The sequence below is a fragment of the Caloenas nicobarica genome, chromosome 13, assembly GCF_036013445.1.
Source record: "Caloenas nicobarica isolate bCalNic1 chromosome 13, bCalNic1.hap1, whole genome shotgun sequence".
Lineage (NCBI taxonomy): Eukaryota > Metazoa > Chordata > Aves > Columbiformes > Columbidae > Caloenas > Caloenas nicobarica.
Window position 1 is genome coordinate 13,356,493 of NC_088257.1, and position 17,025 is coordinate 13,373,517.

Consider the following 17,025-nt stretch of genomic DNA (forward strand, 5'->3'; position numbering starts at 1 on the left):
TTTGTATAGTCTTAATTCTTAAAGTTTGCTACTTAATTGGCAGTTTTGCCTAGGTGTCATTTTAAATCCTTTTTAGAGACTTATCAGGAGAGCATATTGACAAAAAGAATAGGGAAACTCTCACAAATAACTATGCAAGCCTTATGGCAATGTTGATTTTTGTTTTAACTTGAAAATATAGGTAAGTAATGTAGAGCAGATTGAGGAGAGAAGTAAAGAGTGGAAGGGGAAACTTGGAGTGCTTTGTGTCAACTTCTATGAAATAAGTATTAAAAACTGGAACATTGATACTGGTAGCCCAATGGACTTGAGTATTCACTGCAGGAATCAATTACTTCTGTGTTGTGGAACATACCTTTTTACTGAAAAAAATATATAATTTAACAAAATATTTCTCTCATCATCCACCTGGCTGTATTGTAGCAAGTTCTGGGTTGTACTTAATGTAGATATAAAATGAAGAGCTGCTGGAATCCTCAACCTGGCTGACCTAGTTAGAGCCCTCCTCCTGTTTCCATGAAAGGAAAACTGCCAAAGACTTGGTGCCAGTGCTTTGAAAAGATTTTAGACACACAATGGCTGCAATTTAAGTTAATACGGAGCTGCTTAAATGGTACTACTGTGAATAAACCAAATGCTTAACAGGATTCAGAGCCACATGTGATACAGGGCTTGGATTAGCATTTCTGGTTTGAAAGGTCAACTGAGCTGTTGCTGCTTCCAGCCCATGTGTTCTCTGCAGGCAAAGAGGGAAATGCACAGTTGAAGTGCAGTATCTTCCTAGGCTGATAATTCCTGCCACAGTTTGTGGCAATGCCTGAAATGCTGGCGACACGGGAGCAGGTAAGGCTCTGGATATTTGCATTAATAGATTGCTGCTTCACTTTGATTACAGAATCTGGGGAAAAGCAAACAGGAGCAGACACTTGAGCCTCTGTGAATTGCAGTCTGTGGTGTTAATTTAATGAGCATTGCATTTAGTCACCCACTGATGCATTATGCTTAAATGGCTGTGATACGGACTACAATAAAATTTTTGTTTATCCCATGAAATCGTAGTGTTTCAAAGTGAACATAATAATAATAGATTTAAAATATAAGCTAGAATGGTACTGAATTCAACGTAAATATTTAAGGGAAAAAATGGACTATATTCTGTTATGAAAAAATTACACACAGTTTTTGAATCTTATACTGGTGACAAATGTGCAGATTTATGGGCAATTTATGGTTCCTACTTGTGACTCCAGTGTTCATGCTTTCCCGATTTGCCTCTTGCTGTCAGCCTGGAAGGCAAACTTCCAGTCCATTGCTCCTGCTACGATGTATCGTGAGCTCGGTCAGCCTGTGTTGGGATGCAGAGGTATGACATGAGCTATGTTCAGTTGTTACCTCAATGCTGCTCACGAGTTCAATATGTATTTGTAGATTTTTCTTCTGAATTTCAAGTTATGAGTAACTGCTCTTTTTAATAGAATTCCAAGATTAGTGAGAGGGAATTATATGTCCATAGCTTATTAAAAGGAAAAAATAAGGTGTCTGCATTCGAAGAAGGTAGAAACTGGCTAGAGTGGTTTATTTATGTGTACTTTATTGAACTATAAATGTCAGTTGTTTGTCTTAAAGGTCATTTAAAATGTTTCCATTCAAGTCTTAGTAGACTGATTTCTGTGTGTTAACTCCTGCAGTATCAGCTGGTCTTCTCCCTTGACTACCAATTAGATACTGTTTTAACTAAGTCAAGCTGACATAACTTCATCAGGTGAAGACTTAAGTGTGAACATAACTGAATGTGTCTTGCCCATTAGTTCTTATATGTCTCCTTAACTTTAGTCCTATTGTTACAATGACGTTATGCACACAGCCTCTGCCTTGGGGGGGTCGGAGCGTCACAGTAAACCGCTCTGTATCCAGATTCATGGTACTTCAAGGACTTGGATTTAAAAAATAAACTTGGTCATCTTGTAAGCATAAAATTCTGTGTATAGCATTAGTACTACAAGTGGTGGTTGCTTGCTTTCCTTCGCCATGGGAGTTACCAGTTGCTTTTATATAAAGCTGTGGATAAAGGCAATTAGAAAACATACATTGTTTTTGTACATTTTAGAAAGAAAGTGAAATAACTCCTCTTGAATATGTGCCAGAGCTATATTAACAGTATCTCTTAACAGCCAGATGGGTTCCAAGTCCAAATGCAGCCCTGCAGCCCGGGGAGCTCTGGCTGCGCTGGGGCTTGTGCTGCAGGGACAGCAGCTGCCCCTCCTGCTCTTGAACACTCCTGAAATGTCCAAAGTCCGTGGGCAAAGGGTGACTTATTCCCCTCTCTCCCATGAGGAAAAGAAAATTAGTAATTAGTATCTAAACTGTCTTTCTAAAAAGTAAGCCCTGTTGCAACTGAGTTAAAATTCTTTTTTGAAGAGGGGGCTGCTGGCACTGCTGAAGCACGTTCCGTGGGTCACCTATTTCATATAAAAGGCTTTTACAAGCCCCGCGGAACCGAGGGCTGTTTCCAGGCGGGTGGCCCTGGCCCGCCTCTCCCTCCCGTTCTGGGGGATGACAAACTTTCCGCAGCCGCCCTGGCTTCCCCCGGGGCGAGACCGGTCCGTCCCAGCCGCGCCCGGCCCCGGGCCTCGGCATCAGCAACGGCGTCCCTGCCGGGCTGTGGGCCCGGCGCAGGGCGGACCCCCCGCTCGCTCCGCCCGGCGCGCAGGCCCGGCAGCGGCTGGGGCGGCGCTGCCCCGCCCAGGAGCTCCGCGGCCGCCACGGCCGCTTTAAGGCCGTGCTCGGGCCCCGCCCCCTTTAGCCTTCCTCAGCCAATGGGCGCGCGGCGGCGGGAGGCGCCTGCGCCGGCTGTGGCCCCGCGGCCCAATGAGGGCGCGCGGCGAGCGGCCCGTCCTCCCGCAGCGCGGCCGGCCCTGCGGCGGAGCAGGCGGAGGCCCAGGCACAGGCCGCGGCCCCGGCGGCCCCCGCGCCGCCGCCATGGTGGGCCGGGAGAAGGAGCTCAAGATCCGCTTCGTGCCGGGGCGCTGCGAGCTGGTGGAGGTGAGCGGCGTCGCCGGGAGCCCGCGGCGAGGCGGTTTTCGCCCGCTGCGCAACGGCGGCGGGCGGGGGCTTTCCGCGGGGGTTTTCCGCACAGCCCGGGCAGGGCCGCCGCTGCGGGCGGGCCGCTGTGCCGGGCCGGGCCGGGCCGCTGTGCCGGGGGCGCTGGGGCGGCGCAGTGCGGCGGGCGCGGGCCGGTTGTGCGGGCGGGATCGGGAGCGCGGCGGGCCCGGCCCCGCGCGGGCCGGCGGTGTCAGTTCCCGCTGCGCCCGGAGCGGCGTCACTCGCCAGCTCGAGAAGTCCGAGAAATGTTATATCTTCTCACGTGATCTTTATGTCAGTTACCGCGTTTTGTATTTTGCAAGAAGAAGTTAGGTTTGGGAAGCTCGCTTAGTTGTTAAGCCGCTTAATCGTAGCGGCCTTATTGCATAGAAAAGATGTATTTGTAACGGGAGCGCCGTGCGGTGCTTCCGCGTAGGCTCGTTGTTTTCTCCGGTCGCGTTCTGCTCTGGTGCCGCCGAGCAGGTGCAGTTTGAGGAGTCTGAGGACAAGTTTCTGCCACCGCTCGCTTGTGTTCGCTCGCCGGGCCGGCACTTCGGGGCCTGCGGGTTTTGCTTTTGCTCCTCGTTGCTGTAGGTGACGTCAAAGCCGAATAAAGAGGGCGGTCTTGGAGCGACTTCCCTGTCCAGACCTTTTTGTCATTTTATATCGCAAATCTGTGTTATCCCAGCAGCTTCTGGTTTTTAGTGGGTGTTTCTTAAAATTCATATTTTTGAGTTCATCGTGATTTTGTCAAGTTCTGTTTCTATAAAGCTTAAAAATATTTGTATCTTTGGTTTCACATGCAAGTGCATCACATTTTACTGTTTTTGTAAATTATACTCTTGTTTTGCGTTTTGGTAGTGTCTGCAAAGCAATCTTCTAATAAATGCCATTTTTTAGTCTTACGATGTTGTTGTTTGTGTATTTCTACGTGAATGTGACTGCTGAGGACAATGCCTTTTCTAACATAACTTTTTAGTGAGCATTGAACATCGGATTAAAAAAATCAAATTGTATGCTTTATTGTCAAGCTCAAAATTGTGCATTTAAGTAGCATTCAAAATGAGTAGCTAGGAGAACTTTTTGCACGTTGGATGACTGAAAATGGTTGCTGCTTAGTTGAGAAACGTGTAAAAGATTTGTTAGCAGATAGGCTAACCTGAACAAGAATGTGTGTTTAAGCCTATAAAACTTGCAGGCAAAAGGATAACATTTGAATCGTATAATGTTGTTTATTCTTTACATAGAGTACCTACTAAATTACCGCAAATTCCAAGTGTACTTTCTAGCTCGTCAGGATAAGTTAAGAGCAGTCTTGTCTTTTAGTTGCATTATGTTACTAATATTCCAGCCATATTTAAGAAAAAAAAATGTATATTGGCAGAAGTTAGAGAGGACGTGCTCCGCCATACGTGGCTTCAGTTAAGTACTGATGCTTCTAGATAGTAGTTATAGGTTTTTTTGCCTCCTTGTCTTCTAGAGGACCATGATTAATTCCTTGCTAGACAAAGTCAGTAACAGGAATTAAGTTTTTAGCTCTGCTCACTATTAAGAACAGCCTGGTTGCTGCTCTGAAGTAAATGATGCTGTTCATCGGGAGTGACTTGTGTACCTGTGGACGGCTGAGAGGCAGCAGCAGCAGCTTCTGCAGCCTGGAGAGCATCAGCAACCGGCAGAGCTGGGAACGCGAAACCCCTGGGGGCCATGACAGACCCTCCCAGGCTCGATTGTCCGCAGTTACGAGGTCTGAGACAGAAATACTCTTGCGGCTGGCTCCATTCTGCACAGGAGCAAGGGAGCGTGTAGGGAAAGAGTTAATCTGGGCAGGTTTTGTATTACTAGGATGTTTAACTTCAAGCAAGGTGAAATATGTTTAAAGTGGTAGTTACTTTGTGTTGAATTTATGGCTTCTCTTGGTTTCTGAGAGACAAGTTACTGAAAGCAGTTTGTCTTGCAGACAAGAGCAACAGCATGCAAGCTGTACTTAACTGGGTGAAAGCCGTGATCATTCAGTTCAAGCTGTGCTGCTAATGCAATGTCCTCTTTAGGATATGTAGAAGAAAACCTTGGATGAAACATGCTTAAAAATGACAGATTTTACAAATGACTTGGTTTTGTGTTGGGCACTTTCTACTTGTTAAAGGTAGTCTGATGTTTTTGGAGAAGTTTTCAACTCTTTTTTCTTCAAGAAAACCTTTACTGGCAGCTCTTTATTGACCTTTATTAGCAGTTGTCCTCTGGCTATAGAAGCACCAATAATCTGTCCTATGATGCTCTATCCACATTTTGCTAAGATAAAAAGTGTATAACAAATACAGAAAACAGTACTTGTATGTTCTCGCTTATGCTTTTCAGACAAGCACGGGCAGGCTTAAAAAATTGTAAATAAACTTGTGTTATGAGGTCAAATTGACTGCAAAGATAAAGGTGACTTTTTAAAACATGACTTGCTGTAGTTTGTCATTTTCAGGAAACTGTCCAGACATGAATTGTTGTTTTTTCATCCAGTACTGATGGGAACAAATCATCCTTTGCCTGAAGATTTGGAGTTGAGGAAAACACATGCAGTGTGCTGGGAACTTTAAGCAATTTTTGGGGGGATAGGCTGTTTCCATAATGCACCTCTGCGTATACCTTTATGGAACAAAAGCTTTTTAACTTAAAGGGTAAAACACAGGTGGTTATTTGAAAACTATCTCTGTTGCTTCCTGTATCTCGATCAAAAAGCAGCCATTTGTCACAATGATGAAAATGTAAGAATGCTCCGAAGTGACTGGGCTAATTGAATTGCATAGTAGAGAGCATTTACAAAATTATAATCAATTGTCACAAAGTGTGCTTGTGGACAAAGCTGTCAGGAAATCCAAGATTTATGGATTCTGCACACCTGCAGTTCTGTACAGGCATGTGAGCATATGTTTTTATTTTTCTTTTTAGTGGACTTTGGTTCCGTGATAAGTATAGATGGAAAGCAGGAAAGGAAAATAAAGAATGCATAGACAGACATGAATCTTAGATCTGCTGTCTTGAAAACTTGATGGTCTAGTGAGCGGTGGAGAGGAACAAACTTTGTGTGCATTGATGTACGCAGCTGTCTCAAGTACTGAAGCGTGTGGTAGCTTTAGCGTGTTGTGTAGATTAAGAGTTAAAGTTACCAAATCACTTTCAGATGCATTTTGTAAAACTGAGAAGAGAGAGCTGTGTCTTGGTTTTACTCATTATTAGACACTTGGGTTGAATAATGATGAATTACTGGTCTATTAAATAAAATTCAAGCGTTCAATTCTTACAGTTGTTGTAGGCAGGCCCATAGCGAGCTGTGTTGTATCGCTGCAGCCTCTAGCAGGCACAGTCTGTGCACGATTATTTGTTGCAGGAGGTGGACCCTACGTGTTAAATAGTTGGGGTCCATTTTCGAAAGAAGTTATTTCCGTCATTTCAAATTGCACAAAGTTAGTAGATTTTGAGTGAACTTAAAATTCTGTCTCTGTTAGCGGTTTGTTTCCCCCTCTTGTCGTGGAAGTAAATGACTTTCCCATGTAAGTTCTGTTTACCTTATCCTCAAAAATATGTTTAAATACTTGGCTAGGTACAGTATTGGTGCTCCCAGTTGTTTGTGTTCCACAAGATGCTGCAGAGCACTCATGTGTCAAGGAAAGCTATTTAATACGGTAGCACTGACTGCAGCTTTGCATACTTTTTAGGAAAAAAAAAAAACCAATAAATGAAAGTAGGCACACAACTTTTCCTGTTCTCATTTCTCTAGGAAGACGTTGATATTCCCAGTAGGCGAGTTTTGATTACTGGTGCCACGGGACTTCTTGGCAGAGCTGTTTTCAAAGAATTCAATGGAAATAATTGGAATGCAGTTGGCTGTGGATACAGGAGAGCTCAGCCCAGATTTGAACAGGTTAATCTTCTGGACTCTATTGCAGTTCATGACATTATCCATGATTTTCAGGTAAGTTTCTGGAGTATGAAGTAGATGGATCGGGTACTTCACGCGTCTAGTAATCGGTTGATAGTACTGTTCTGATACGAGTTCTTGTGGCTTTGGAGAGGCTAACGCTTTGGCAGAGCTCAACAGTGGATGGCTGCCTTCTCTGCCGCATCTGGAGCATAGGTCGGCTCTGTAGATATGATAGTTCTGAACTTTGTTGTCATCACTGTAGACTGCAAGTAACAGATGTACATGTCAGCACACTTGCGTAAATAGTTGAAAGAAAAAGATAACTGTGAGTTATTGACATAGTAATATGAGGCAGTTCTTTTGAAGTTGAGGAGTACTTGAATCCAACAGCAGTAACTATATGTTTAGCGTGCAGTAAGAAGTTTGCCCTTTTTCCAATCTAATTTGCAGGAGGAATAAATAAAACCTGAAATACATTATACAGGATGCCATTCTATCAGATTACTTTAAATATCTTGTTAGTCTGCATATGTCAAATAGGCCATGTGTAAATGGTTTATCCAAAAATAGTTCAGCGGATGTTTTTTTTAAGTACCATTATGTGTGTGAGATATATATTATTACTGTATTTTATAGTATTACACAGAAATAAAAAGAAAACCACTTAGATCTTGCTGTAAAATCAAAGCTACTGAAGATCATGACTGCAAAATTAATCATCAGGTTTTTTGGTATCTTGAAGCAGCATGGTTCTATTCTACTTCCTAAGGAAAACATGCTCCTCAGAATGTCACGATTAAAAATACGGCTACTACTTTTACTACTTCTCACAACTTAGCGAAATGCCTTTTTGCCCGAGAGAGTTCATTGCTGGAGTTAGGGTGCAGCTGCAATCTCTTGACAATGTTTGTTGTTTAAAATTAGTCTTTAATTTCCAGCCTCATGTTATAGTGCATTGTGCTGCTGAGAGAAGGCCAGATGTTGTAGAAAGTCAACCAGATGCTGCTTCTCAGCTCAATGTGGCTGCTTCAGGGAACTTGGCTAAAGAGGCAGGTAAGGAGACCACCTAACGGATTTGGTTTTTTGTTAAAATATAGCATTTATTTATCCAGGGACATAAATACGACTCTAAGTGCTGAATGTAATTTCTGCCATCAGTGTGCCATTGCTCCATTTTTTGTGAGAGTAGCGTGCATGTCTGCGTGAAGGATCAGTGAACAGACCAAGCAGCGGGAAGGAATGGGGATAGAAGATGAGGGCCTTTCAAGGTTGGTTGGCATTTCAAACAAGGCATGAATTAAAATAGACTATGTATAAACATTTTCTTCATAGCTGGAGTTGGAGCATTTCTGATCTACATTAGTACAGACTATGTATTTGATGGAACAAGCCCTCCTTATAAAGAGTCTGACGTACCAAATCCCCTGAATTTATATGGTAAAACCAAACTGGAAGGTGAAAAAGCAGTCCTGGAAAATAATGAAGGTAAGAATACACTTGCACATTTTGAAAAGCGGCTTTCTATTTTTACTTAGTTTTGTGTTAGCTTAATAGACTCATAAGTCAGTGGTAAAGTTGCAAAACCATGGAAATGAGATTTAGGAAAGAATGTGATTAGGAGTCAGTCTCCTTGCTCTTAAACGATTTCCATTACTTATAAGTTGGCTAAAGCTTTATTTCTTACTTGTTCTGATCTTCATTTGTGTTACTAGTCTCTGCTGACAGACATCCACAAGCCTTTGTCTACTGTGAATCAACTATTCCTAAGGAAATATTAAAAATTACATCATCATATGTTTGCAATGGCACAAGCTCTACCACACTTAATCTATAGCTGTTGTTATTTAGGGGGGTGTATTGCAGTTCTTCTAAAGGTGTGTTTACTTCAAGGGAAAATCAGACTTGAGATTCAATGACTATGCAGATAAAATCAACATAAGTTTTTGTTGTCGCTCTTGTGGTTTTCTTGCTGGTTTCCTGTTTTGCTTTCATTACATAAGCCATCAAGCCATCCATTTTATTTTTACCCACTTCTTACCACACACGTCAGATTCCTGCTTGTAACGCTTCCTAAAGGGCTAGTAACATACTTCTGGTTTTAAGCAACTAATTTTTAAAATTTATTATTTAAATATTTTTAAATGAAAATTGGCATTCAAAATATATGAACGTAATTTTTAAAATTGTACTTAATAGGGGAAAAAACTTGGGACTTAACATGTTTCCTTCCATTTAAAACTTATTTCTGGTATAAAAGAGAGGTTTGCTTGTTCCTAGTTGGTGTGCTGTCAGCTTCCATTCACAGATTCTAAGGAGAGAAGCACTGTGATTCAGTTCTGCTTAACCAGCAAACTGAGCAATTGATAAAATAGTATGATGGTCTTTTCAGTAAGTAAATCTATACTATATTTGAAAATGATAGGCCTCTATTTAAATAGTTATTCACTCCACCTCTTAATTCATCATCTCTGAATTTGACCATGATGCTGTTTGCTCCCTCTTCTAGATTGCTAATGAAGATGGGACTGCAGCACATTCAAGTACGTGTGGGTATCTTGCTAGATCCTTCCCCCAGCTCAGCGCTTCAGTTGGGCTTCATAACCTTTTTGAGCGTGATCTGTCAGGCAGCCGTGGGCTGCAGCAGAGCCATTATTAGCAGAAGGAATTGGGAGATGGTGCTGAGTAAGATGCTCGAAAATGTCAATTCTATTGTTTCATACAAATATAAATATTTTACACATATTAGTCTTCCAACTGCTGATTTGGTCATATTGTATAGGTAGAGTTCGGTCTATCAAATATCTGTAGTTGCGTGAAGAACTTCCCTATCCGTTTCTGTTGCGTAATGCAACAATCTCCACTAATAATTTGGGGTTTTCTGCATATTTTTTTAAAATATATTTTACATTTGGTTAGGAGGAGATACAAGTTCTGTCCAGTACACATGCTTATAAAAATAAAAAGTTTCAGTAGGTCCTCAGAACCATTGGGCTGAAGCTAATGCTCTCCAGGGCTCAGCTCCTGAGAACAGCAGGAGGGTAGTCTTTTTCTCAAATGATGAATACTTCTGAAGATATTAAATAAGAGATTTTAACCAGTATTTAAAGAGAGGAAGAACAAATTTGCTGAGTGACAAGTGTTTTTAGAGCAGCAGGAAATCAGCATCATATTGGAGGGTTTTTTGTATTTGTTTTTCTCCTGTTAAGGACTTCTTTCAGTTTACTTTTCTGTGAGAATAATTGGTGTATTAGCTTTTTCATTTTGTCTTTCTAATACCTGTAGCATTTCCCTACAAATCTAAGAATTGCAATGATTCGGTGACTTATGCTTGTAATTTCAGGACTGATTTTATTTTTTTTTCTTTAAGCAAAAATATCTGTATTACTTTTAATTTTCATAGCCTTTGATTTTTCCCTCTAAAAGGCCTTTTGAGTCTTCGTGACTGAGATAGACTAGTGTGATGTACTCCATCATAAAATATCCTCCTCTTTGCACTTCTTCACTGTTAATTTCTCATATCTCTATGTTGAAATCTGAAACTCTTTACTACTGTATTCTGTGAGCCTGTTCCTTATTTGTCAAGCTTTCTGTTAATTCCAAGGTTCATGTCTATTTTTCTGGTAAATAATGTCCTCCTTTATGCAGGAGGCTTCCACATTCTGGGAAAAAAATTCTTGTAATTGATGCCTGAATATGGTGTTTGGTGGGAATTTTTGTTCGTGCTCTTACCCAGGGAGGATGTGGAGTGCTGGAGTAGCTGCATAGTTACAGTTGTTTTTTTAATTTTTTAATTTTTTGTTCTAACCGAAACAAGCCTCCTTTTTTCTCTTGCAGTGTTCATGAAAGCTTGCTAACTTTCTGGAAATCAGTGGCGTAAATGGCAATAAGTTTATATCAACTTAGTGTTTGTGAAAGGTTTTAGTTGGTATAAATTAAAATTATATTCTGAGAGCCAACACATTAATTGTATTTTCTTTGGTTTTTGTTGATGCTTAATATCACCAACATATTTCTTAACACTTTTCAAGTTATGCTACAGCATTCATACTTATTCATAACAATGTTAGTACTTTAAAAATACTCTTTCTTTTAGGTGCTGCGGTACTTAGGATTCCTGTCCTGTATGGAGAGGTAGAAAGACTGGAGGAAAGTGCTGTGACTGTTATGTTTGACAAAGTTCAGTTCAGTAATAAATCTGCCAACATGGACCACTGGCAACAAAGATTTCCTACTAACGTGAAGGATGTGGCAGCTGTTTGCAGACAGCTAGCGGAGAAGAGAATGCTGGTAAGAATTTAAACAATCAAGGCTTTTCAGACTAAAATCAGTTGGAGTTCTCGGCTTGCTTTCTGAACAACTGAGAACTGCATATAACTTGCATTATTCTTTGCATTTCTGGAACACTAGGAGGGAAGAAAGAACTAGTGTAATATGACAGTATCGTTACATGGGTATGTGCATATTCTGATATTTGAAACAAAAGCGAGTGAACTGATGGGACAGATCCCCTGAAAATTGTCATGTGTCTTCTAGTATACAGGAGAGAAGTGCAAACACCTAACTTATTCTAATATACCTTTTACAAATTGCCATTTGGGACTAAAAAAAAAAACCGTGGTGGTTGAATGTAATTCTCAAAGATGCCTTTGAATATTGTATTAAGAACGCTGAAGTGGCAAAAACAAGCCACCTGATTTAAAGATTTGAATGTGTTTATTCACAACAGCATCTTCAGATTAGCACCTTTGCAAGGTAACAAACCCAACCAACCACCTTTATTTTTCATATGTGTAACTTGGAAAAAAATGGACCATGCACATACAATGGATGTGATACAATCCATTTGTTTGATAGGACTTCCACATGGTTTGCAGTTTGACATTCAGAATGTGTGTGGTGGCTTTTGCATTTGTTTTCGAGTGATTTGTACAGAAGAGCCGAGTTCCTCCTCCCCAGCTATTTGCATTGGTTGGGTATTTGGTTGGTTGGTTCGCTCCTTTCCCTTCTGTTAATTCTAGAGACTCTAAACTGTTTGTGGAAAGTCAGGTCAGATATATGTAACACCAATTTTCAGTCTCAGTCCCTAGTCAGGTTCTCTGAAAATGCGCAAGAGATTTCTAGAGCATCAGTGAGGTGCTGTAACATTCCTTTCAGGATAGGACCCCGCTGGAAGGTTGTTCTGCAGAATTTTTGCATGGGAATCAGTCTGACAGCTTGCTAGCTGCTTTTTTTCACCTGTGCTTTCTGTTTCTTTTGTAGGATCCATCAGTAAAAGGAACATTTCACTGGTCTGGCAATGAACAGATGACTAAATATGAAATGGCATGTGCAATTGCCGATGCTTTCAACCTCCCCAGCAGCCACTTGAGACCAGTAAGTGATGTGTTGTTTGACCCATAGAAAGATGGTTGTACTTTAAGTAGTAGGTCTCCCACTAGCTATAGAAATATGCTTCCTCTTCAGGACGATCTGCGTATGTCTAGCACAGCAGATGTATTACCGAGGATGCTGTCTGGTATCTAACTGGGAAAAACAACAGCTGCTTTGACCTGCTGAAATATGAAAATTACCCGGTCAGTCAGTAACCAGTTTTGCAGTCTGTAGTGTAACAGTATTTCTGCAGAACAATTACCCTTAGTCACAAGTAAATCCATATTTTTCATTGTATTTTTGTCCTTAAAAAAGCTTACAGTTTGACAAAACATTAACTCGAATGTAGGAATCTGTAAGAACTTTACAATGTCCAAATTTATTTCTGAAAACCTTCACTTAAATTCAAATAATTTTTGCTTTGCTTAAAACACCTGTCCTGCAGTTTTATTGGCACTTAAAAGTAAGACTGCTCTTAAAAGACATACGGACAATGTTGTGAGACTGTAACATGTAAGATTTTATATACATCCAAAATAAATTCCAAGGATTCTGGAACTGGAATGTGGCTTGGAAGATGGAGAGAAAAAGAATGGAGAACACTAAGTTGGTCTGAATTTTTTCTGCCTAAATATACTTCTCTTCAAGTATATTGATGAAGACATGGTTCTGTCAACATTTTAGAGCATTTTTTATCTTGTGATTACAGTCACAGGGTGAAAATAGGAATAAAACATGGAAAAGCATAAATGGTAAGCAGTAACTGAGTGAGAAGAATTCAAATTTAGACATGTCGTGTCACTCTGCCTGATATCTCTTATGTCAAAATGAACTTAACCATAAAGCAAGCAAACAAACAATCCCTCCCCCAAACAAACAAAAAACCAGCACACACACAAAAATATGCAATGCACGAAATAGCTGGAGGGGTGGAGAGGGACACACCTGTATAGAAAGCTATGAAGGGAAACTTCAAAATGAGCATATATAAGAAGAAATATTTTTCTGTCATTTCTGATTACTCGGCGTGTTGGTTTTTTTCTGTTTATTTTCTAGATTACTGATTGTCCAGTTGTGGGTGCTCTTCGTCCGAGGAATGCTCAGCTAGACTGCTCCAAGTTGGAGATGCTGGGGATAGGTCAGAGAACACCATTTCGAGCTGGGATCAAGGAATCGCTTTGGCCTTTCCTTGTTGACAAGAGATGGAGGCAGACAGTCTTCCATTAGTTTGTAACTTTTTTTAGTAAAAGTATGGTATGTGGCACTTTTTTAAAAGAAAAAAAAATAGTTTTGTATGAGTGTTCTTAAATTGTGACATTTATGAGTTTTCATTTAATCAGGTAAACACATGGTCTTGCACTAGTGAAACTGTTAGCCTAAAAAAATTCAGTGTCAAAAACTGAGCCTATTTGATGTCATGGATCTTTCCTTCCATTCATACCAATCTAACTTAACATCTATTCCTAGCAGATTATGGTTCTCAGTAATCAGTACCATCTGCTGCTAAGAATGACTCAGATCACTTGTAGACTTACTCTTGGCTGAATTCTGTTGTTGATGCTTAAGGTCTGTGCCATTGTTGTATATACCATTTCTCTTCATTAAAAGACATATTCAGTTACTTTATCACCAAAAATCTGAGTTTTTTTGTTTTTGACTTCTGAAGGTGGTGTTCTTATGGACTTAAACTGAATTAGGTATCGCTAAATGTTTTGCTTGAGCTCTGATCAAAATGTTTTTTAAAAAAGTGAAACTTTATTTTTGCAATTATCAAGTGTACTTTTTATGCTTGAAATATCTTCAGAATGTTCTGTAACTTGAATGCCTGCAGCTTCATATTTGTACAGTAAGTTGTATTCATTTGTTTTATTGGCGCCATATAAAAGCTAGAAGGGGGTTGGGAGAGCGGGAGCAAATAGTTTTGACCTGGGTTATTTTTTTGGGTGGGGAGATTGGAGTTGAAGATTGTTTGCTTTTTGTATAAAAGCATGAAATGTCTTCATCTATCTCTTTTTTTTGGGCAGTACTTAGGATTGTTGAAATTAGTGGGAGGCAGATGTATGTTAGTCAATACATGTGAGGTGGAGAGGAAAGGTATTTTAAGAATTCGTAGCACTGTGGCTTCTTTTGCACAGACTGTCAGATCTTGCACTGATGTAGCTTGTCCTGGAACAGCAAAGCACGTATGTTGAAGGTTTGCACCGTAATAATGGAATCACAATAGTGTAATATAAGCAAATCTTTAATCTGCTTAACTCTAGTCCTTAAAGTTGGACTCGGTAGCCCGGCAAAGTGGATGATGTACAGGTTAGCTTCCTGTTCAAGTTGTAGAATCAAATATTCTGAGCTTGCCAGCAGATTACTAGTAAAACTAGGAAAAGATGCATTTGGATGATAATTTATTTTTCTGAGGTTGAAATGAAGGTGGGGGAGGAGAGAAATGTTTAGCTTTTCATGGGGAAAAAAAAAAAGGTGGGCTGGGACACAGACCAACTGAAGATCTTCTGAAGGTCAGCTTTACATTGAGTTCTTTAATTTCCAACTGGCATATGCTAAGACTTGATAATCCACATTTGTTTTTAGTCTGAAGTCCTGATATACACATGGTAACCTATCTCCAAAATGACAATAAATATCTATTGCCAGCATGAGAAACAGTTGTTGATTCTTTCTTTGTCATTAGGGTTTGTTCATCTGAATCATAAATATTTGCAATTCTTCTTGAAATCTGTGTGCCCTTTCAGTGATGGGTTTTGGTTTTGTTTCTTTTATCGTCCTTAATTCAATGAACTATTTCCAGAGCTAGTTTAGATTGGGTTAGATTAGATTGGTGTTTTGCTGTCACTGTGCTGCTGCCTAGGGGATATGATAAATGTACGCACAAAAAAAAAAGGTACAGAAGGTTTCGAAAATAGAGCCTGAAACATCCTGGGCCTCAGTGCTTGATCAGGAAGATTCCGAGTACATCCCCTCCACTCGCAGGCAGCTAAGTTTTTATTAAATTTGACATCATGTTTTTTCAAAAATCACAGTAAATTTAAAACTCATATGAAAAATTGGAGATGGGGCTAAAAGGTACAAGAAGAAAAAAAACTGAGGAACACTGAGATGTGGACAGTAGGCTTGCTATTGCATTTGTTTTAATTTTGTTTTCCTTGGCATACATAATCAAGTTACAGTATTTTATTAAAGTCAAGTAGCAAAATAATTCTTTAAGTGGTTATCTTTATTCCATTTCCATTTTAAAAATGTGGCAAAATACATTACTATTTGGAAAGCAATTCTAGATTTACTGATGATTTTTGTTAAACTGTTCTCAGATTGCTTGTTTTGCTAGATCCGCAAAAAAAAATGTGGATGTTACAGTACCAACTAGGGCAGTATCCAATGATTTTTTTCTTTTTTTCTTTTAATGAAAGTGCCCTTTTTTTTTTACCCCAAGGTGATGCAAAATTGTCTCTTCCTCCTACAGGAAAGTGTTCTAACTATCCATTCCCTTCAGCTGGTATAAGCTAATGGGTGCTGCATCCATAGTTGTCAATGGAGCAGTTTGACCAAGGAGGAAAAAGGACGACTTGTTTCCCAAATGTAAAGCGCCTAATAGGGATGAATTGGGCATTTTACTGGGAGGAGAGAATTGCAATTTTGAATTTCTCTCACGCTGAGCAAGTAAGTGACTCCCAGTCTTGGTGCTTTAACACTGAAATGCCAAATAAAAGTATGATTTACCCCTCCACCTGCCCTGGTTTGTACAGCAGCCAGTGGTCTCTTAAGACCACTGCAACTGCTGCAGGCAACACAGGCAGACAAATAACTGCTTCACTTACCTTGCAGGGCTGATGGATACTCTTGAAACTGAAAACAAATGGCAGTTAATCAATTTTTTTTTGGAGCACTGCAATATAGGAGTGAACTATCCAAGTTTCGAAGTGCTTTTGGTTCTTAAGTGGGGTGGTTCAACTTTGCCCACTCGTAAATTGGATTAATCTTTAGATTTCATCCTAGGTACATAGAACTTCCCAGGCAAAAAAAACAAACAAAAGTAAGTATGGGCTTTTTTTTTTTCCTAAGTTATTCTACATTTGTTGAATTGGTTTTGTGTTTTGTAAAATTTACAGTTCAAACAGGAAGGGGTGGTTTGGAGAACTCTTGCTTCCAAAGCAGCATTCCAGATGTTTCTTTAGAAGGTGTTGGATTTATGTACGTGTTGCACCTTGTATATGTTGTTACCCAGCCCAATACTTAATTTTTCCACTTCGAAAAGAGGGACAATGTATTCATTTGAAAAAGAAGGTTCTGGAGCTAGTTGCAATTAAGTGTTGTAACTCCGAAGTAAGTTTCTAAGTATGACAGTATGACTGGAAGATACAAAGGTGACAAGAGATGTATCAAAAAATGTGATTGCATGCTTGAATAGTTGGATGACCCAGGACACATAAAAATCAAATGTTAAGGCAATATGAGTTTTCCCACCTCCTACTGCATCCCTTCCACAAAAAGTTGTTTAGATAAATTCAAAGGCTATGTTCAATGAAAACTATATTCCCAGCTAGAGTGCAGTCCAAGGGTCTACTTACTAGTGCCTTTAAAAAATGTCTTGGGTGCAGTTCTGACAATTCAAAAATTATTTTGAAGTGTAAGTAAAACCAACCTAAAAGGTTTTG

General features: G+C 40.1%; 1 protein-coding gene across 1 annotated transcript; it reads left to right on the forward strand.

Moving 5' to 3' along the window:
- The first annotated feature begins 2,863 nt into the window (after nt 1-2,863).
- MAT2B (methionine adenosyltransferase 2 non-catalytic beta subunit) lies at nt 2,864-15,016 on the forward strand. The gene is made up of 7 exons (XM_065644428.1): nt 2,864-3,042; nt 6,848-7,042; nt 7,930-8,044; nt 8,324-8,476; nt 11,085-11,278; nt 12,251-12,364; nt 13,418-15,016. Exons 1-7 carry the CDS (start codon nt 2,869-2,871, stop codon nt 13,586-13,588), a joined length of 1,116 nt encoding a protein of 371 aa, XP_065500500.1. The 5' UTR covers nt 2,864-2,868; the 3' UTR covers nt 13,589-15,016.
- Nucleotides 15,017-17,025: the final 2,009 nt, after the last annotated feature.

Bases quoted from the DNA above. Each gene is read 5' to 3' on its own strand.
- MAT2B (XM_065644428.1), top strand. From the start codon at position 2,869: ATGAGGGCGCGCGGCGAGCGGCCCGTCCTCCCGCAGCGCGGCCGGCCC. The intron at 11,279-12,250 runs GTAAGAATTTAA...TTTCTTTTGTAG, and splicing joins TAGCGGAGAAGAGAATGCTG to GATCCATCAGTAAAAGGAAC. The intron at 12,365-13,417 runs GTAAGTGATGTG...TTTATTTTCTAG, and splicing joins CCAGCAGCCACTTGAGACCA to ATTACTGATTGTCCAGTTGT.